Source organism: Triplophysa rosa, linkage group LG5, assembly GCF_024868665.1.
Source record: "Triplophysa rosa linkage group LG5, Trosa_1v2, whole genome shotgun sequence".
Taxonomy (NCBI): Eukaryota; Metazoa; Chordata; class Actinopteri; order Cypriniformes; family Nemacheilidae; genus Triplophysa; species Triplophysa rosa.
This window is the reverse complement of record NC_079894.1, coordinates 10,170,170-10,190,592: the sequence shown is the minus strand read 5'-3', so window position 1 is coordinate 10,190,592 and position 20,423 is coordinate 10,170,170. Positions and strand designations below refer to the sequence as shown.

At 38.1% G+C, this 20,423-nt stretch overlaps 2 protein-coding genes across 5 annotated transcripts; one reads left to right on the top strand and one right to left on the bottom strand.

Annotated features, from left to right (window-relative positions):
- Positions 1-1,092: 1,092 nt before the first annotated feature.
- On the bottom strand, positions 1,093-12,179 carry ctdsplb (CTD (carboxy-terminal domain, RNA polymerase II, polypeptide A) small phosphatase-like b). 2 transcript variants are annotated; one of them, XM_057333226.1, is made up of 8 exons: positions 11,554-12,179; positions 8,771-8,931; positions 8,503-8,535; positions 6,633-6,734; positions 5,829-5,885; positions 5,101-5,193; positions 4,061-4,246; positions 1,093-3,299 (listed from the first exon to the last, which is right to left on the bottom strand). In XM_057333226.1, the coding sequence occupies exons 1-8, from the start codon at positions 11,627-11,629 to the stop codon at positions 3,174-3,176; spliced, it is 834 nt and encodes a 277-aa protein (XP_057189209.1). In that variant the 5' UTR covers positions 11,630-12,179; the 3' UTR covers positions 1,093-3,173. The 2 variants fall into 2 exon arrangements, with proteins under 2 accessions (XP_057189209.1, XP_057189210.1); XM_057333227.1 differs by lacking the exon at positions 8,503-8,535.
- A 1,024-nt stretch (positions 12,180-13,203) lies between these two features.
- Positions 13,204-19,747, top strand: hhatla (hedgehog acyltransferase like, a). 3 transcript variants are annotated; one of them, XM_057333210.1, is made up of 13 exons: positions 13,204-13,656; positions 15,369-15,481; positions 16,277-16,344; positions 16,469-16,582; positions 16,826-16,846; positions 17,061-17,255; positions 17,349-17,558; positions 17,688-17,859; positions 18,019-18,163; positions 18,245-18,280; positions 18,374-18,575; positions 18,670-18,814; positions 19,282-19,747. In XM_057333210.1, the coding sequence occupies exons 1-13, from the start codon at positions 13,250-13,252 to the stop codon at positions 19,428-19,430; spliced, it is 1,977 nt and encodes a 658-aa protein (XP_057189193.1). In that variant the 5' UTR covers positions 13,204-13,249; the 3' UTR covers positions 19,431-19,747. The 3 variants fall into 3 exon arrangements, with proteins under 3 accessions (XP_057189193.1, XP_057189194.1, XP_057189195.1); XM_057333212.1 differs by lacking the exon at positions 13,204-13,656 and adding an exon at positions 14,068-14,228; XM_057333211.1 differs by lacking the exon at positions 16,826-16,846 and having other exon boundaries at positions 13,207-13,656.
- Positions 19,748-20,423: the final 676 nt, after the last annotated feature.

Below are 20,423 nucleotides of genomic sequence, written 5' to 3'. Positions count from 1 at the left end.
TCAAAAGTGTGTTGTGAGTTATTCTGCAATTGTTTCAACCAAGAGAAATCCGTTTATAAATGTATCTTGACCAAAGGGATAGCAGCCACTGTTATATCATGATCAGTTGGATGCATTTCTTGTTGAACTCTATTATTTGAAACTTCAGGATGGTTCTGTCTGATGTTAAAATCAACCTTATAAGTTTTCTTTTGTTGCCATCCGGTGAGAAACTATGACATGACATAGAAGAACGTAAGGAGTAGAATAGAATAGGGAATATTATTTCTAGTTAACAGAAGCCGGTTAAACTTTGCAATTCATGTGATTCCTGAAATTCAAGTGGTTTTTGCTTTAGTAGAGTTCAAATAAATATTCCTGGTTTAAAGTAAACAAAGCTCAATCAAGTACTGAATTTATATCATGTTGAACAAATGTGAGTGTTAGCATTTTTTAAAGTGTGCTGTTTTAACAAAAATTATTATGGTAACAAAGCTCTGCAAATTCCTTTTTAAAAACTAGGTTGCTACCTGAACAGTTGTAGTTCTGTTGTAATTTCAATACATTCTGAAATGATTTAAACACAATTCAAATACTTTTAAAATATATTTGAGTGTTTTTACATTTAATACTGCATTATAAGAGTTGATCTCCCACTTCGTTTCACAACCTGTTGCATCTTTATTTTAAATCATTGAGACAAATTAAGTGTCTTCGAGTTACTAGCCAAATGTAAGCACAATGTTTCCTTCCTTGTGTTGACCTTCACAAGATGTTCATACTCGATCTTAATATGCTGAAACAGCATTACTTGCAGAGTTCAAAGCAACAAGAGCATACCAAATACTACAAAATGATGAAACTTAATTTTTCACATCTTTAACTCAAATTGTGTCTAAAAATTGCCAAATTTAAGCTTTTACTACTGTACAATTTCAAAATGTTATAAAACTTTTTGGCATCGGAGTCTATGGGTTAAGATTGTTTTCCTTGAAGTAATTCTGAACACAAGGTGTGCAAAAACAAAACAAAAAAATATTCAACAATCACGACTAAAGAATGCTGCCGTTTTAGTGAACTGCAATATAAAAAGGTCAAAATAAGGCATTTTCTGTTTTTTAAAAAGGTGCTTTAATATGTCAAGAGTCCGGAAGAAAACTTGCAACAATACAACCATGAATCAACTCAACTTGAAATATATTTCAAAATGAGCACTGTACAGCCTCTCCAAAGTGACTTTAACCCAAGTGAATCTGTTCAACGTATAAAGTGTCTATATGGCTTAACTGTAACGATACCAATAAAGTAAATACAAAACGTCAAATGTGTCAGCTTGAGACAACGAAGTGACAAAGAATTAAAACCGCTCTACACCAGACGCTTAGAAGTGAAGAACAAAACCAAAAGTGTTCTTACATCAGATCGTTGTGATGTCAAACGGTGAATGTGAATTATGCAAATGTGGAAAATATTGTGATTCTCACCACCACATGAAATAAAACCAAGCTAGAAATCAAATATCTAAATACCCAAGTATCTTCAACCACCAGATTTGAAAAAGCTGGCGAGAAGGGGAGGCTGTACAGCACCAAGACAAAAAACAGCAGGTGTGAGATAAACTAGTTGAACGTCTCAAATACTGACAGATACATGTAAGAATCAATCTCTCTCCTTTGCCTGAGAGAGATGGAGAGAGGTAGACGATGAAAGACCAAGAAAAGAGAACAAAAATGAAGCAGATGAAGTATGATGTGGCGGACTCTATGCGGAGAGGTTATTGCCTGCTCAGCAGCAGAACAGGAGACGCCACTGCTGCTCCTCTCATCTTAGGCACTGCGGTAGAGAGTCTGTGCAGCTCGCGCTCTCAATGGCAAGAATCCCAGCAGGAGAATTGGGTTCTGTTCAGATCTTGATGGGGGTCCGACCTAAAGCAACGGCCCTACGAAGCACACAACCGTTCTTTAGCCGCACAGACATTTCTCTTGTCCCTGGGCTGGTACTGTTTGTACCCTACAGGGAGGTCTTTAGTAGTGTAATATACAGTGGTAGCAGCAACAGGGTATGGTTTAAAACAAGTGAAAATTATAAAGTTGATGGACCTGTACCAATTGTCAACAATCCACTAATCAAACAAAGAAATCATTAAAAACAAAAGGGATACATTTGCAATTGTGCATCCTGGCTTCTAAAAAAGTACACTTCCACTTGAAAGTACAATAAAAGGGCAACAAATGCAGTGTCTACACTACTTCACCAAAGGCCATTGACTGTAAGTTGAAAAAAAGACTAACGACTACAATTCTACCTGTTATAGTAACTGGGATGAATTTTGAAATGTCCAAACATTTGTCTACGAAATATTACGCTATAAAGCACCAATATTACAACTATCAAATTCAGTTGCTTAATCTTGGGCAGGTAAAGATGGCATCACATTGTAAGACAAACTAACAACGATTGGCACAATACAACCTTATATGATTGTTTCTCCTAGTCTGGTAAGCAAGAGAGTTGGCAAGAGAGGACAGGGCAGACGAGAAGAGTAACCTAACAAGTGCAAATGCATTCCTTTGCAAACAAACTAAACATATACAAGTCTAGATAGAATCATTCTATATAATGGTACAAGCTAAAGCCAAAAGGAACCAGAGACAGGAACAAAAGAGCACAAGACTAAAAATGGAGATGTGTACCCAGCTTTACATAATTAGAAACCTCTGGCTTCTTTAACAGTGCTTTTATAAAAAAAGAGCCTGCCCTGCCTCTATTTTAAAGCATATCATTCTTGCAAAGTTTAGGTTCTCTGGAAATACATTGTGTACAAAATGTTATTTTTCCCCGTAAAAATGACATTCAAAAAAGGCACTTTGTTGGGTCGAAGAGGAAAACCCACAGTCCTTTAACCCTACAGAATTATCTGCATAGCAACACCGCAAAGAACGGTATGACTTGAATCATTTCATTTCGAAAAGGGAAAACAAGACATTGATTTTTTTTGGTTTGTCATAAGCACTTTTCAAAAGAGAAAGATTTGAGCGTCCTATAAATGGTAAAAAGTCTGCGTGTTTCCTATTGAGAACGCGGGTGGTGTTGTGTTCCTGTACTGTGAGGAGAGGATTGGTGGTAGCTGCAGGCTGGAGGAGAGGGGTTGCTTTGATCTCCACCGGGGGCTCCACTGACTCCCCATCAGCCTGCTACCTGCCCCTCAGGTTCTGCAGAACTCCATACACGTCCTCCTCTTTGCTCAGTCCCTCAAAGAAAGGCAGCAGGTCCAGGAGCTCCGTGTCAGTCATGTCATCAAACCACGACTGCACCGGAACCTTCACAACACAGTAAAAGTCTTTTAGATCGTAGTCCAGATGAATATCACCCGTCACGGTCCTAACCAGACGATATGTGATAAAACCAACCATCTTAAATGGATTTATTGCTGGCTGCTTAGTCTCAGACACGTCACTACAATGCGAAAAAAGCATTTTTTATAGCTATATTATTATAGGAAAAATATAGCTCCAGAAAAAATTTGGAGACCACTCTAGTTTTGGCTTTAATCTGCATTTCTACGTGCATTACGGTTATTCTAGTCCAGTGTATCAGTTTACTTAAAACAAACCTCATGACTGAGGAAATACCAAGACACATGAAAACTATAATAAACAAATCTGCATTTTCAACCAACCATTAATTTTTGAACTGATCCTAAAATACAAGTACAACATTAGTACATTAGATGTTCAAAAAAATAATATGAACTTGTTTTCTTGCAGTATTCAAGATCTGAAAACGTTGCATTTTTATTCTTTTAACTGGTTTGTCACATTTCAGTTTTCAGCAATTAACACAAAAAATATATTATTAATAATGAATATGACTTTTTTGGAATTTGGGAGAAATGTTATCATTAGTTCACAAAATGAAACAAAAATGATAAATTTACTTAAACATACTTATAAATAGTAAATTCAGGAACCCCTAAAATTTGGAGTGGTCTTATGTTTTCTGTAGCTGTTAGAAAGTGACTCAGACTTCCGTCTGGAGCTTAACCAAACTTGAACGTTTTTACCGACAAATCAAAACTCACAGCATTTTCGGGATGGAAAATGTAGGAAGCAGGAGAGTTGTCCACAATGATGACATTCCTGAGCTCTCTGCCGAGCCGGCTTAGGTCTTTAACGTAGTTCCCTCTGTGGAAAACGCAGGATTCTCGGAAGAGTCGCACCCGAAAAACACCCCACTGGTCCAGCAGGTCAGCCACCGGGTCGGCATACTGAAGCACACACACAGAGAAATGACATTTAGTCTCACAACTTATTTTTTAAAGACGATCAAGCTGGTCATGCACTGTCTGAACTGTTTTAATCCACTCTGGAATCCTCCAGTGGCTCCCTGAAACAAATACAGAGCTAAAACACAGATACAGAGAAAAGCAAGCTGCTACGGCAACAAAACACACTATTCTACAAAGAGGATTGTAAGGAAACCTACAAAACCATAATCGGATACAGTAGGTGCTCCTCAGTCAGAAAGCTTGCTATTAAAGCAAATGAGCCATTATGACCTCCATAAAACAAACATGAAAGCGATCGTACCACAAGATCTAAACTACAGAGGCTGCATACATTCCCGGCAGCCAATGTGTCATCAACAGGTATGAGAGAACAAAACACGTCAGGGACATCAGCTACAGATATGACCACAAATGAAACTTCACAGCATACCATTAAAGCTGCCAAACTAAAACGATGTGTGCTTTGAAAGGTGAGAGTAGCAGCGTGTGCATCTACGGGCGTGGATACTGATACACGGCACGCAAGAGTCAGTTGCCATAGAGACACTTACCCATGCATTAGCGGCTAAAACAAACACAGGCCACACAGAGACAAAGAGGGGGGTCAGATATTAGAAGAGCAGGTATGAAATCAACCCAACCCAACAGGCCCTACATCATCCAGTAGCACATAAAAAGGCCATCACAGCATTTTCATATGCATCAGTGTCAGCGGATGTGAACCCCTTAAATAAAATTTGGGCTGCTTTAGTCAAAGACGTGGCTGCAGTGGTGTAATCTGTTTTTTTTGTCAACAATAAATGAGTGAAAGATGGAGTGTGGAAAAGACAAACCTTGGCTAGGCTGGCTGTGAAAAGCACACACTCAAACAATTCGCCCATTTTCTGCAGGAACTCGTCCACGTGGGGTCTTTTGAGCACATATACCTATGAACAGGAGATAATGTTATGCAAAGAACTACTAAAGGTACAGGTATAGTTCACTTAGACAATTCAGTCAACTTTTCATCCAGGGAACACAAAAGGCAGAATCAGTCACCATTCACTTTCATTGCACATAATCAAAGTGAATGGTGACTGGAAGTTTCTAAATTCTGCTTTTGTGTACCAGGGTAGAAAAGAATGTCATATACAACACAATAATACAAAAATAATTATTTGTTTTTTGGTTTGAACTATACCTTTACTTAAACGTATAATAATTCATAATTCTTGCAAACACTAACATATTAACTCTCATGTTTGTACATCTGAATATGAAGACAGTGAGGAATGTAAATCAAGCATACACGATTGACATCTGCTCCTTGAAGACATACGGCGGCCACCTAGTGCAAGTAATCATGAATAGGCCAACCAGGACAGACAGCCTATCCTGGATTACTTGAACAAGGTAACAGCCTCTCAGCCACTGGGTTTTTCACCATTCATCGATCAAGTCTGACACTTTCACACATATAAACAATACGTGGTGAGACACTTCAACTTGATCATCTCCATCACTGTGATGTTATCAATCGATTAGGAATATTGTTTATTCATTGCTTCTACTAATCCTGTACCTGATGCACTGTGCCGTCTATCTCCACCGGGACGATGAAATCAGCATTGCTTATAGGCTGTGAGACACAGAACAATAACGATGAATTACGACTGTTTAAGATTCTCAAGCTCACATTTTATTACACAATGAATAACTCAGCTTACAGATAAGGTAACAGTGGTTATCAAGAAGCCATAAACTTTACTAAGCCATAAACTTTTTTCATTCTAAAATGTTTTAATTCACTTTAAATCATAATTTTTAAGTTTTTTAACATTTATTGTTGTGATTATTTTTATGTAAAGCACTTTGAATTACCATTGTGTATGAAATGTGCTATATAAATAAACTTGCCTTGCCTTACTTATTCAAGATGCATAAATGCAATAAAAGTCCATCATAAAATGAAACAGCAGAGGGCGCTGTTGTTCTTTTATTACAAACCCTCATGTTCTGAGGGAACAAAAATAAAGTATAAGGGAGAATTGAGATTTGTATTTCTTAATTGTCAGAAAAGGCTGAGAAACATACACATGAGCTCAAATCAATTTGAACAATTTCACCCCTGTACCCTGTAAAGGCCTGTTCACACCAAGAGCAATAACTATACTGTTTTTTTAATCTAAAATGATAACTCTTACTAAAGAATCTAAATGTTCTAATTATTTTGAACCTGAATTTAAGAGAACAGCAGTCCCAATTATGACAATAATGCAACAAAGGAACATATTGTTTTTTGCAGTTGCTGAATGACTTTGCCAGCCAATCAACATCCACTTAAATGGAGGATCTGAACTTTATCCAAGAGAGATGAATGAATTACCTTAAACGAGCTGTGCACCAGAGTCTCATCCAAGTCTATTACCACACACTTCTTTCCATAGTCATTTATGTTAACCTCAGGCAGGAGGTACTTCTCTGGAGGCTGTGGAGATGCAAAACACACAGGTTAACTGTAATCAACAGAGACTAGTTTTATTCATATGAGTGGGAATGGAGGCGCAGGAGTTGTTAAAAAGAAGACCGTTATCAAGCAAAGAGGGGGTGAGAAGCGGCACGGTCCCTGAACATCAACACATTTCCTCAGGAAATTTCAAGAAAAGCTTCAGGCATAGGAAATGTGTTTCCTGTGGTGCATAGACGACACATGCAGTTACACATCCCAGCTCTTCCACACAAAATTCTCCAACAGGAAGTGGAAAAGATTACAGCTGTGTGTGGGGATTACAGGTTTTTCACACATTATTCAGAGATGCAGGATGGGTAAGGTTAGAGAGGGGGACTTCAGCATGGCTAGCCTGTATGAAATCTCATCATGTTATATATAAAGTGCGGGTGAACGGGTCCCTCTCTCTTGATATAGTTGCCTAATCCTGCCTGGTCTTTCTCAATAGAAGCGGAGGCGATCTTGTTATAGATGGAGGCAGTATGCTGTGGAGGCTATCTAGTCTAAATCTCTGTCTTTTTAATGGGATGAATCAAGCTTGGGAGGAAGCACTGGAGTGCAGTTAAGATCCTGGTCCGAACTGCTGACAAATTTACGGATTAGCTGGAGTATGTTCCTGTACAGTATACAAACAACACTATGGCGTTACAGCAAGTCAGCAAGCTTGGCAAAATATTTACCGGGGAAGAATACGGAACATTAAAACTTTCTCTTAAAGGTCCAATGTGTCAATTTTTGGAGGATCTATTGACAGAAATGCAAACGGTGTATAAAGACCTTCCATAATGAAGCGTTCTGTTTTTATTACCTTAGAATGAGCTATTTCTATCTACATACACCGCGGATCCCCTTCATACACTTCCCCCTTCCCCTGTTTCTACAGTAGCCCTAAACGGACACACTGCTCTACAGAGCGCGTATCGCGAATACGTTATCTCCTTCAGCAAAGAAGCGAAAACATGATGACATCTTAGTCCTGTGTCAGCCACCGTAGTGCTGCAAAAGGAAGGGGTGAGCGGTGGAGCCGTTGCTTGCAATTTGCAACCTCACCACTAAATTTCACTGGACCTATATGTCATGTTTTGGAAGATGATGGTGAAATCATTAAGGGATTCATTTACATCCATATGGAAACAAAATGCCTTCCATTCAGATGAACAGCACAACTGACGCGCTATCTATTTATAAATGTTTCTCAATGTAATTTGTGTGTTTTTATTAACTATGAGCAAAATGTGGGATGTTTCCCTGAAAACGTAAACAATCTAGATCTCGGATCACTTTCAAAACACAGCTCCATTCGACTGAACTCCAACACTGACAAAACCACTGCCGTGAGTTTAGGGCTGGGCTATCTGTTTATCCAACCAATGGCGGAGGGAGAAGGTCTGGCAAACGGCGGAGGGAGAAGGTCTGGCAAACCTCTTTAAATTCCAATCGGTGCTGGACGTGTTGTTCAAATCAGAACTAGTCATACTTGTTTAGAACATGTAGCTGTCATATTTCATAAGCTCCCAACAGTTCAAAGTGAGCAATGTCTTGACCCAAACTGCATGAAAAGACGTTAGGCTTTCCAGCCGCCTCATAGGTGTAATGCGAAGTGCATGCAAGCATCCGAGAGGCATCAGTCAAAGGGCATCACTGTCCACAGAGGCACGTCAAAAGGCGGGTCGAGTGCACGGGGGAGCGATGCTCCGTGTGGCATGCAAGAGCACAGACACAGTGAACGGAATGGAGTCATACATACACTGGGAATAGGGATGACCTCAACCTGGTCACACTGGGTCATGAGAGATGAAGACAGAGAGGAAACATACAGGAGAAGAAATGAGATGCTGAACCACAAGACAAATGGACAATAATTGTGACACATGTGATACAGTCTAGATCGATAAGGAAGGTGTGACGATTTTTTAACAGAAGCACAATAGAAATGACGGGTGTTTATTATAGAGGTCGATTCCGACCGGACATTGAAGTCTCTAGATCCGGAAGGATGTTTGGGGCCGTCTCACCTTTGGTGGAGATCCATTCTCCTCCACAGGTGGGGGCAGAGGGCTGCTGTTGTTGTTGGGGGTGGCGGGGGGCTCGGCATCAGGACTTCTCAGGCAGCAGAACAATGAGCTGAAGATGCTTCGAGTTCTCTTCTTCTTCAAACTGCTGTTAGACAGCGAAACTGATGAAAGAACAGAAGAAAACATGTCAAATCAGGCTTGAAACATTAAAATTGACTAAGGTTGCATGGTTTATTGTAGGCTAATTCAATATTTGCTAATATTAGATTTTGGACAGTAATGAATATTAATATGGATTATTTCTTAACATGATATACTTTATGACACCTACGATACTATGGTTCATAAAGTTCTCTAACTCTTGTATTAGTAGTCTTAGTGTTACACGCTTAAAGGGATAGTTCACCCAGAAACGAAAATTCTGTCATCATTTAATCACCCTCTTATTTCAAATCTTTATAACTTTCTTTCTACTGCAGAACACAAAAGAAGATATTTTGAAAAAAGTTGGTAACCTAGCAGCACTGGCCCCCATTCACTTCTATTGTACGGACACAAAACCAATGCAAAGTCCAGTTAACAATTCTTCTAAATATCTTCTTTTGGGTCCTGCGGAAGAGAGAAAGTCATACAGGTTTGAAATGACAAGAGGGTGAGTAAATGTTGAAATTTCTCATTTCCGGGGGTGAACTATCACTTTAATCAAAGTTCTGGATTATAATTTGCTATGGATTTTGTCTATAAATTGCACACTGCAAGTGCAAATGAACATCAAAGAGCCTTGTGGTCCCTCTCATTCTCCCACACACCCTAATAATAATCCACCTTCATTCCAGCACAACGGCAGATGTCTAAATGTTAACACTGAGGTCACCAGCAAGAGAAGGCCCTTTATAAATAGTGACAAGTAGAAAAAAGATGAAATTAGACCCCTCTTGCTTACAAACCCCACCCCGTCCCCTTTAGGCTCCTAAACCCTAGTCCTTGCACTCATTGGCTGCCGACTCTAGCTCCATTTTAAGGGACAGAGCTATTTTCCCTCGTTCCTGAAGCTACAGGCAAGCAAAAGCGTGGAATGTTTGAGAGAGAAATAGAGAAGAAGAGGTGCCGTGAGTGAGGAGGAGCTAAAAAAACAAACAGCCAATGTGAGTCTGGCTTTCCTCTCCCGCCCCTTTAGCCACCTCTAGACTAGTGCTCTTACAGTAGTCCCTACAGTTTATCATGTCGACATTTTTATATTCAAGATAATATGAGTGTAACATTTTACACACTTATCTACTATGTTGTTAAGGAGGTGCTGACAACTATGTGAATGCATTTAGTGAAAGCTGTTAATACATCCACTGCACTTTCTAGTGTCTACATAGTTATGATGGAGATTGTAATTAAGCTATACAAGGTCTTTTTGTGTGTTTTTAAAGGAGTGGTAGCATCGTTTCTCATAAAGAGGAGGAGAGAAGTTTGAGAAATATAAGAGGAAAAGCATGGTCTGTATTTAGTAATCATTGAGAAAAAGAGTGATGAGAAAATCTTTTCACAACACAGACCTGCACACAAAAAAAACACATTTATCTGTAGAGTTGCATAACAAAAACAGAAAATAATCCAATAAAGAAGTAGTTGTAATATTAGCTCAATAAAATGTAAATGCCAGACAACATGGATCACTGCTGCACACCAAATATATCACCATCATTAGAAGTGAAGCCAGAAAAAGATTCACCTGTCTTAAAAATCCTGTAATTATTACTGACTTTAATTACTTCCATCCCAATATTAACGTACTGCACGCTTTCATATAAGGCAGCTCAGAAAAAACAAATTAAAAGGGAAACCAAGTCAAGTGAATGAGATCATCAAGGCAGTAATTGTGGGCCTCAATTAATTTTAAGTGTTACCTAATAGGCCATTAACAGCATGAGGACAGTTTTAGAAGGTTCAGATTCATTCTGTGCTGTTGTAAGAGGACAGCTGTTTAAGAGATGCTCCACTCAGCCACCCTGAGATCAAAGGTAAAGCTTTGCATGTGACCCATAGGAATTATTGCCGTCACCGAGCCGGACATCCTCAGCCCTGCAAAACTGCCTGAATATCTCTGCACCAGACATACAGAAACGAACTTATCTTAACTTTAAGATAAAAATCTCACATTTTGAACAAAAAGCGCATTTTTAACAGAACCCAATTCACGTTTATTAAACAACAGAAAATGTGACGTCTAAATGTTTAAATGCACCCGAATTATTAAATCCACATGAATAGCACACCTAACCAACTAGTCGTGCTGCTGACTTGTCTGAATGTACAACAAATCAAAGTCCACTATTATTTCACCTCATTGCTTAATAAAACTATCAACTGAGCAAAAATAATAAAACGTGTATTTTAAATATACAATATACTTTTTACACATTCTTGCAGCACTGCAACATGTTTATGTTGGTTTATGTTGGCCACATCACTGGTGACATTACCAAACTTTCAGTCTCTCCCAGTTACAACGTCACATTCCGCCTTTACGACCACCGAGCTTTAATAAACACAGTCTCTAAAATGTCGTTGTGCATGAACAAAAAAAAACCACGGTGATATGAAAGGATATAAAAAATAGCAAACAACGCTACATTCTCACTTCTGTCATGTCAAACAGAGATAACATTCCCGATTTTTGCCCTATCCGCGGACGCAGTCTCGCAGCCCGCTCGTTTAAAATGGTGGGCAGAGCTCAGGCTAACAAAACGCGCTGCGCCGATTAACCTCAACCCCCCAAAAACACCTCTCACCTTTCTCAGCATTTGACGAGAGTATCTCCTCCTCCTTGGGGTTCGTTACCTGCGTTATTATGGACGTGTTGTCCATGGAAACAAAATGTTAGCTCCTTTTTCCAGCGAGTTCTAGCCGTCTCCGTGTTTCAGACCGTGCTAACAGCTAGTCGACTTAATGGCAGATTTCCAGCCAGCCAGCCAGCAGACTGCTGTCGCTCAGGCTAGCGTGGGCGAACGGACTGCACCCGACCACTAATCTTTGCGTTTTGTTGCATTAAAATAAGCGTCGCGGACACACATCTGACCAATTAGCCCGTAAGGATGCGCATAACTAAAACAAATTTCGCGAGCGCGGCTAATAAGTAACGTCGTTGAAGGCAGGGTTGCTAATAGGATAGCTTTAGCGAGCTGACCATGAAAGCTCCAAATGCGTGTCGAATAAATCACTCGCGCAATATCGGAACGCTTGCGATTAAACTCTTGGAGCTATCTAGGAGAAACACGACATCTGTGCGCTTAAATGATCGTCAAAATCGGCCTCTTCATATTTTCCCGTGTTTTCTGATCTCTGCTTCCAATATGGAGACGGCGGGTGTTTGATATTCACGAGATAGAGCTGAGGAGCAGCGGGAGGAGGTATTTTCTGGGAACCCCCTCCCTCATAATAAAAATAAAAGCACGTACGGGGCTCCACACGCAGTCCATCCAATGACAGTCCGCGCAAGTTGACTGGTTACTTCAACAGTTTAGACTAAAGTTGCGCTATTTAAACAAATGAAAGTCAAAATACATTACACGATTGTATTTCGTCTAGTTGACTAATGTTAATTTTGTCGGTATCAGTCAAAATACACTATACCGTGGGGGATGAATCAAAGTTACTATGAGTGTATTTATAGATTTATTTACTTATTAATTTGATCCTTTGGCGTATTGCAGTTGTTTGTAGTGTATGATGTCAATTTGTACGGCCTTAATACAGCTGAGAATTATATATGAAAATCTCTGTCATTTATATTAACGATCTGCATATGGGCTTCACACTGTAATTTGTTTGTGCGTGTCTTTAATGGGACTAGTCGTGTATCAAAACAGACCATATTTCTGCCTTTGAGGTTTAAATAGTTAAGGGCTTTCCCTGCTTGCTCATTTAGACGGAATGTCTCCCTCTGCTGTTCAAAGTTTTTGTTGCACATGTGTACAATACTGTTTACATTATTTCACCATTTTAAAGTTATTATTTTAAAGTAATTATTCGTTACTTACTATTATTCAGTAACAACACTGACTACTTTCACTTCACAAAACGCTAAAATTGGTTAAACAAATATGAAAACAAACTATACGGTATTTAATTTAAATGTGGATTCATTTAAAAGATGGCAAAACATACAATATAGGGTTAGTTCATCGTTGCATTGATAGATAGGTATAGGCTTTTTTTTTTTTTTTTATAGGGAATGCACACACATTGGCTCATAATCCACCTTTCTCTGTATATTTTTCAGGTGGTGGCTTTGAAGCATGTACACATGTAGTTTTATTTGATCAATAATCTGTAGTCAGTTATTAAAACGATTTTCTTATAGCCTAATGTAATAGTTTTCCCTATTAATTTTCTCTTACAATAGGTTATAAACTAAACTATAAACTAAAATATGAAAATTAATACATGTAGGGATCCCAAACACAATGCCAAAGCTGAAGGAAATAGATGGGCTATCCTCAATGTGTTATCACATGGGACTGCTTCCTGCACAGTGGCCTACATCCTCCAGACCACAACCGAAAGTATTCATACAGCATGGGATTCTATTGCAATAACACGCACCTGCACCATTCATCTTTGTATCTTGAATTTGTGCGCCTCTTTGACGGACAGTGCTGGTGCCACCCCTCTGCAGCTCCAGTCCTTATTATAAATACACTCTACACCCCCTCCCGCAACATCCACACCAGCTACCGCTGCCTCTTACCCAGTGCACCATCGGCACTGGGAAAACGGGACGGATGTATTAGAAGCCCATACTTCCCCCCTTTTATTTTTTATTTTTTTTCCAAATTTGTGCGGGTTGACATCTGTCTCCAAACATCTGTACGGCTGTTAAAGGCAGATACAAGGTTAGTACTGAGAAAGTGTCCTCCTTTTTGATATAGCCTATTGTAATTACTGTACACTGTGTCGCAAACAAACAAGAACCATTTTTGAGTCGATATGTGGGCGTCTAGATTAGTGCAGAATCATTTACATTTCAAATGAGCTCAGATTTGCATGTATCACTTTTGCCAGCACGAATACCCAAAACTGAACTCACGAGATAGAAGCATACGTATTGTTTTCTTAAATAATTAAATGGTTAAATGAAACAAGTGCGTTCACTTGGGTTCATTTTATGTTTTTCATACTCCTGAGATTTTCCCTGATGTGTGGAAGATCGCATAGCGCTGCAGCTGCCGCACTGTACCACGAGCAACTGCTCAGACTAAAATAGGAAGGTTGTACTACGGCGCAGCTGACTTTGCTCTTTCTGAGGAGCCGTGAAAAGAGGCACTCCTATTTAAGTCACTGACTTAGTCTTGTCTTCTGAGAATTAGATGGGTGTTAACACTGCTGGAATGCTTTTTGTTGTTTTGTTTGTTTTTAGTTATGTTTCTGCTGTTGTAACTGGATATCCTTAGGCTGAGACTGCAGGGTACGTCTTGACGTTAACGTATAATGCGTGAAAGTATAAGTAAGTGTTGGTGGTCACTATATGAGAAGTTGTTGGACTGTGCAGAGAGAGAGAGAATGCTTGACAAAAAAAACAATAATGAGCCATTTCAGAATACATTTCATACATATTTGTATTATACTGCTGATAATCTTAGGGGGATTGTTCGGATAGATTCATGTTAAACCGTTTCTACATGTCTATTAAAAAGTAGCTGCTATTGTTTTTCACGGTAACGAATAAATAGTACGGAATGAGCGCACATTAGCCTACGTCTCTCAATAAATGCCATATCTCAACAATTTACAACAATTTATCAACAAACAAATTAAAGGCTCATATTTCACATGTTTTTGCTGCGCTCTTTTTTGTTCCTGTTTACTTCAAAGCATTTAAACAGATCACCACTCCTTTTTAAGCATAATTCTATTTTGCAAACTAGCTCTGCAGGTACAACTTGATTCTGGGTGTCACAATTTGCGCTATATAGCCTATGTGAAGTAACTAAAGCGCAGTAGTGATGGACAATGATTACACGGATTGATCTTCTAAGAATTCATATTTAAAATGTATTTTCTATAAACACATATCAAAACCACTATTTTGAATGCTAATTTCTTATGAGGTTTCTTGCCCTTTATTTGGACAGATTCTGAGCAATTTCTAACGTCATGAATATTAATATAACGTCCCCAACGTCACACTGTGATTGGACAGATAGTTGACAGATAGATATCATTTACCTCGTCTTCTCCGTCAGCTGTTGCTTCGCAGTGTACAGTAACCGTTATGTTTTGCTTGTCTAACATTTCATATAAAAAAAAAACATTTAAATAAAGCACCAAAACATCATCACATTGAGCATTTAACTGGTTGTAAAGTATCTGAAAGAAGGATCAGTGGATATCTGAGCAGTTGGAGTGACGTTTGAACTGTAACGGCCGTTAGTGAGTGTGATGCAGCGGAGCTAATAATAAAACACTTACAGACTACACAAACATTCAAACTAAGTCTTGGTGGTTTTTTGCTTATAGGTTTCTGTTAAATATTTCTTATAACCTGGAGTTGTTCATGTATCAGCTCAAGTGAAACAAGCTTTTTAATGTTAAGGCTTTTTAACAGGTTAACCATGGGGATCAAGGCAGCCCTTCCCAATTTTGAGCTGTACATCTACACTGCTGTTCTCGGTCTTGCACTCTTATGGGCAGGCAGCTGGATCATTGAAGCCTCTAGTGGTAATCTGTTTTCTTTTGCATTTTTATTATTATTAGGTTAATGAACATGTTTGTAATGAATTCATATTAATACTAGTACACATATAGTAAATATTTAAGCTTTCTTGCCCTAATTATGATTTATTTATAACCCTTATAAACAATACATGTAAGTGTGGGCAGGGTTTTTTGCTTATTGATTTCTGAGCATTTACTGGAGCAGGACTAGGGGCCATATTACGGAAACATCTTAACTCGGATTTCTATCTTATCCGTTTAGGAGCCAAATTATAAAAAAATATAAAAAATTAAAGTGATCCGATTCCAACTTTGCACTTAAAATACAAAGCATCTCTAATATGGCCCCAGTTAGTGAATATGATGACTTTCTGATTCATAAATGCATCAGATTAGGGTCTAAATGCTAGTCTTTCACTTACAATCCTTACCACCTTTAACTCTCAAAAAAGGTCTGTTATGCAATATTTGTATTATACTGTAATTCGAATGAAAAAGATTTGTCTGATTTCACGGGATCAAACAATCTCATAATCTCAAAATATATTTGAGAGGCTGGATTATTCAAAAGGTTTCTGAATAAGCAGGCAGGCAATTTGCATTATGTAATGCTATTAATATTTAAGCTTACTGCTAATGTACAGCCTAATATGACCCAAAACAAATGTTGTGCTCTTTTTTGATGTTCCTAAAATCATGATCATGATTATATGGCAGGTTTTGTTTGAAAATACATATTTACACTGCGTACGATACATTTACTACTGCTTTTTTAAATCTTTTCTCTCGTATTTCCAGAGAATGTAAACAGGAAAGCATTTAGGGAGAGTGTGAAACCAGGATGGCACTATTTTGGCAGAAGAATGGCAAGTATAATATTTATTACAATATGTATTACATAGCCTAACCGTGTAGGATTGAGGATGCAGGCATCTCTATTGTTTAATGTGATTATAGGCTTTTAGTGACTGGTGTATTATTTCTCTTTAGGATGTATCAGATTTTGAATGGGTTATGTGGTTTACCACTTTCCGTAACCATATCCTGTTTGCCCTCTCCGGTCATGTGATCTTTGCAAAGATCTGCTCAATGCTGTCTCCAAAGGTACATAGTTATCACCTTATGCAACATGGTTGAATACTGTACTGAGATTTAATATATGGTTTGTTATGATGGTTGTGGTGTTTATTTGTGTTGCATGGTCTGTTGTCTCCACAGAGGCGTCTGTAATAAAATGACATTAAAACAAATGCATTTTGATGTTAACAATGCATGTTTGAAATGATCTTATCTAAACCTTATAACAAATGTTACATGAATTCTTGTTTTTGTCTGCTGTCAATGTAGATTGGTATAGATGGATGCCAGGTAACTTTAACAGTTCTTGTCACTGCCTATTTTATTTGACAGTACTAATTTATTTACTAATACTTGTAACTATAATACAGCTAATACTGATAAAACTAATTTCACTTATACCTCTTCTGCTACAACTTTGGCAATCACATATCTTATTTATTACTGTTGCATTTGACAGCTGGATAATAGAAACTGTGTAAAAACAATGCTTTTCTTCTAACAGCACAGATCATTGATCTACATGGTGTATGGCTGTCTGGCTGTCCTGATTACTATGGGATGGACATACGTCTCTCTCATCCTGTCTCACTGCATCATCATCTACAGCGTGGCGCTCATGAAGAAGAAGTGGCTCTGCTTTGTGGCTGGACTTACCAGCCTGGCGACTATCAAGATGGAGCCCTTTAACACCTGGCAGGTGAGTCCATAGCCTGTATTTTATCTCTCAGATGTCAGCATATTAAAACATTTTGCTTTGTCACATTTATAATCTCTCTGTGTTGTGACGCAGGAAGGCTTTGTGACAGGCTCCTTTGATCTACAAGATGTCTTGTTCTATGGGGGTTGTGGATTCTCTATTATGCGCTGTATGAGTTTTGCCTTAGAGAACTGTGAGAAGAAAGATGGTAACTACACGTTCATGGATCTGATCAAGTACAACTTCTACCTCCCATTCTTCTTCTTTGGACCTGTCATGACTTTTGATCGATTCCATGAGCAGGTGAGTTCTGTATATTCAGAGAGACTGCTATCTTTCTTAATGTTCTTAAAGAACATTATTGTTTTTATTTCTATCACGTTTAGTCTGTGTTTTGCCACTCTGGTTAAGTGATCCCTCTGATTTTCTCAGGCTAACAACCCTAACTTGACTCGTAAAGAACGAGAGATGTGGAACATCACCATTCATGCTGTGGTGCAGCTTGGGGCTATTTTGGTGGTGGATGTCTTCTTCCATTACTTGTACATTTTGACTATCCCTAGCGATTTGAAGCTTGTGAAGCAACTGTCTGACTGGTCTTTGGGTCAGTTTGATCAAATTAGTAATTATATAAAAGAGTTGTAGCAACAAAACTATTATTGCAAATAAAAGTCATTTTTTATAAGAATATTTTGTATTTGGAAATTTTAAATTGCAAGTGTTTTTATGCAGTCACATCAGTGATATTTATATTGTTTTTTAGCTGGTTTGGCGTACTCTAATCTAGTGTATGACTGGGTGAAAGCAGCGGTCATGTTTGGTGTCATTAACACCGTATCCAGACTGGACCATCTGGACCCTCCTCAGCCCCCAAAATGCATCACAATGCTCTATGTCTTTGCTGAAACGTAAGTAATTGTTTGGTATCTGTAGATGTTTGATGTAATCAGGTTATACAGAGTTTATTAATTCTAAAATGTACTTTACAGGCACTTTGACAGAGGAATCAATGACTGGCTATGCAAGTGAGCAAATCATTCATTAAATTATATTTATAAATAATGTGAATCCTACTGAATTATTATGAATTGACTATATTGTTTTATTCTGTGTTCAAGATATGTCTACGATTATATCGGAGAAAACCATGATGCCATCTTGAAGGAGCTTCTGGCGACCATCTGCACGTTTGCTGTCACAACTCTGTGGCTCGGACCTTGTGAACTGGTTTACATTTGGTCTTTCTTTAACTGCTTTGGGCTGAACTTTGAACTCTGGGTGGCTAAGCTTTTCTCTCTGCCTCCATTCTCCACCATTGAGGTGAGATTCCGCACATCCACTGAACTCATGCCGTTTAATTACTTGTGATGGATTTGGGTTGCAAAAGTATCAAGCATCATTTAAATTTTTCCAGAATAATCTTATGTCTGAAGCAGTGTCACGTCGAATCAGGGGTTTGTTCAACGCTGTCAACTTCTGGCAAATCGTCCTGTATAATGTCCTGGCACTGAACAGTCTGGATTTTGCTCAGCTGGTTGCTAAGAGATTGCTGCTTAAAGGTAAGAGATTTGTTTCAGTTCACTGTATAATGATAATGAAAACTGAAACAAATTTGACTGATGTAAAAGTAATTAAACATTACATTTTTATATACAGTAAACAGTCCAACAAAACAAATAGGCATTTGTAAACTAATAATGTAAACTAATATATTAATTTATAATGTTATATTTTAAAACCCTAATAAACTTATTATTGTGTAGTGGTTAGTTGAAAAGTGTATTAGTGCTATATTTAAAAAAATAAACGCTGTTTGGTTTTATATAACACAGTGGCATTTAAACATTTTGAAGTGTGACATTGGTTTCCAAAAAAACTTTAGGGCGACACCATCCACCACTTATTTATGAAATATAATAAGTATATGATATAGTTATACATGACATTTATATCAGCACAACAACTCCATAATGGAAAAAACACAGCTTGTACCTGCAGAATAATAGCTCCCTTGTGTTTCCCTCAGGCTTCCCTGTGTCCACTCTCATCGTGCTGTTTGTGACTTACTGTGGCGTTCAGCTGATAAAAGAGAGAGAGAGAAAGCAGGCTCTGCTGGATGAACCAGAACCAGAACCAGTGCCCACCCCAGAGCCGGGCAAACAGAAAGCCGAGTAAAGGACAAAGAGGTCACTGAATCTGATCCAACTCTCGAGGTCTCTCTTGTTAATTCTGCCACTGAGCGTTCATGCCAGACCGCTGCAGTCCCGTCACTATGGTCACTACTTTGCACAAATCTGTTTTAGAAACAAAAATCTTTTTAACTGTGAATAGTTCTGAAGTGCACTTGCTGTATCCAAATGCAACCTGTAATACAGACAAACTATTATACACGTGCATAAATGCATTTTTTATTTATATTTTAAGTGGATATTTAAAGGATGGGCTTGCCAAATATTTTATGAATAAATAATATATTGAACAATAAAGAGAAAATGTGAAATATTTTGTGTGTGTATGTTTAACGATTATGGTTAAATCAAACTATGTGAGAATTTCAATTTGTAAAGATTAATGGAGTTAACTTATTATATATCATACCGCATAACGATTTAAACATATGTTTCATAAAAATATGTTTGTAGTTCAGCACACAGTTTACTCACTCACATTTAACTTGCTTTAACTTGTTTACTTCATTGTGGAGATAAAGAGCCACACTGTTTTGTTACTCACGTCACACTCCAGCAGACGATATTATCCAACATTAGGCTTTGTCCTACATTGAGCTTTGAGTGGCACACTGGAGATTTGGGTTGATTAAAAGGCCTAAAATACACCCTGAGACACACTGCTGTTATCAGCACACAATTACATATCTCCTAGTTTTGATCTCCCTTTGGATTTCTTTCATGTTACAAACTTGGCCTTTTCCTTGTAACGTACAAAATGTCAATTTTAACTTATAATTCAAAATGTTTTAATTATATACCAATTTATTTATATGCATATTTGAAAAGTATTTGGGGCAAAAACGTTTTTTGAAGAAAGTCGTTTGAAGATGTGATTCACACATACATGTGCTTCAGCATGGAGCTATGACAATTCTGACAGTTCTCTCTTTGCTCTGATATTTCTTGACCTCTCTGTACAATAATAAATAAAAATGTA

Excerpts from the sequence above, each read along its gene's own strand:
- ctdsplb (XM_057333226.1), bottom strand. The coding sequence starts at position 11,629 with ATGGACAACACGTCCATAATAACGCAGGTAACGAACCCCAAGGAGGAG. Across the intron at positions 6,735-8,502 it reads AGGTCATCCCTATTCCCAGT|CCTCCAGAGAAGTACCTCCT; the intron begins GTATGTATGACT and ends GCATCTCCACAG. Across the intron at positions 5,194-5,828 it reads TAGACGGCACAGTGCATCAG|GTATATGTGCTCAAAAGACC; the intron begins GTACAGGATTAG and ends TCCTGTTCATAG.
- hhatla (XM_057333210.1), top strand. The coding sequence starts at position 13,250 with ATGGGCTATCCTCAATGTGTTATCACATGGGACTGCTTCCTGCACAGT. Across the intron at positions 17,559-17,687 it reads TTGATCGATTCCATGAGCAG|GCTAACAACCCTAACTTGAC; the intron begins GTGAGTTCTGTA and ends TGATTTTCTCAG. Across the intron at positions 17,860-18,018 it reads ACTGTCTGACTGGTCTTTGG|CTGGTTTGGCGTACTCTAAT; the intron begins GTCAGTTTGATC and ends ATTGTTTTTTAG.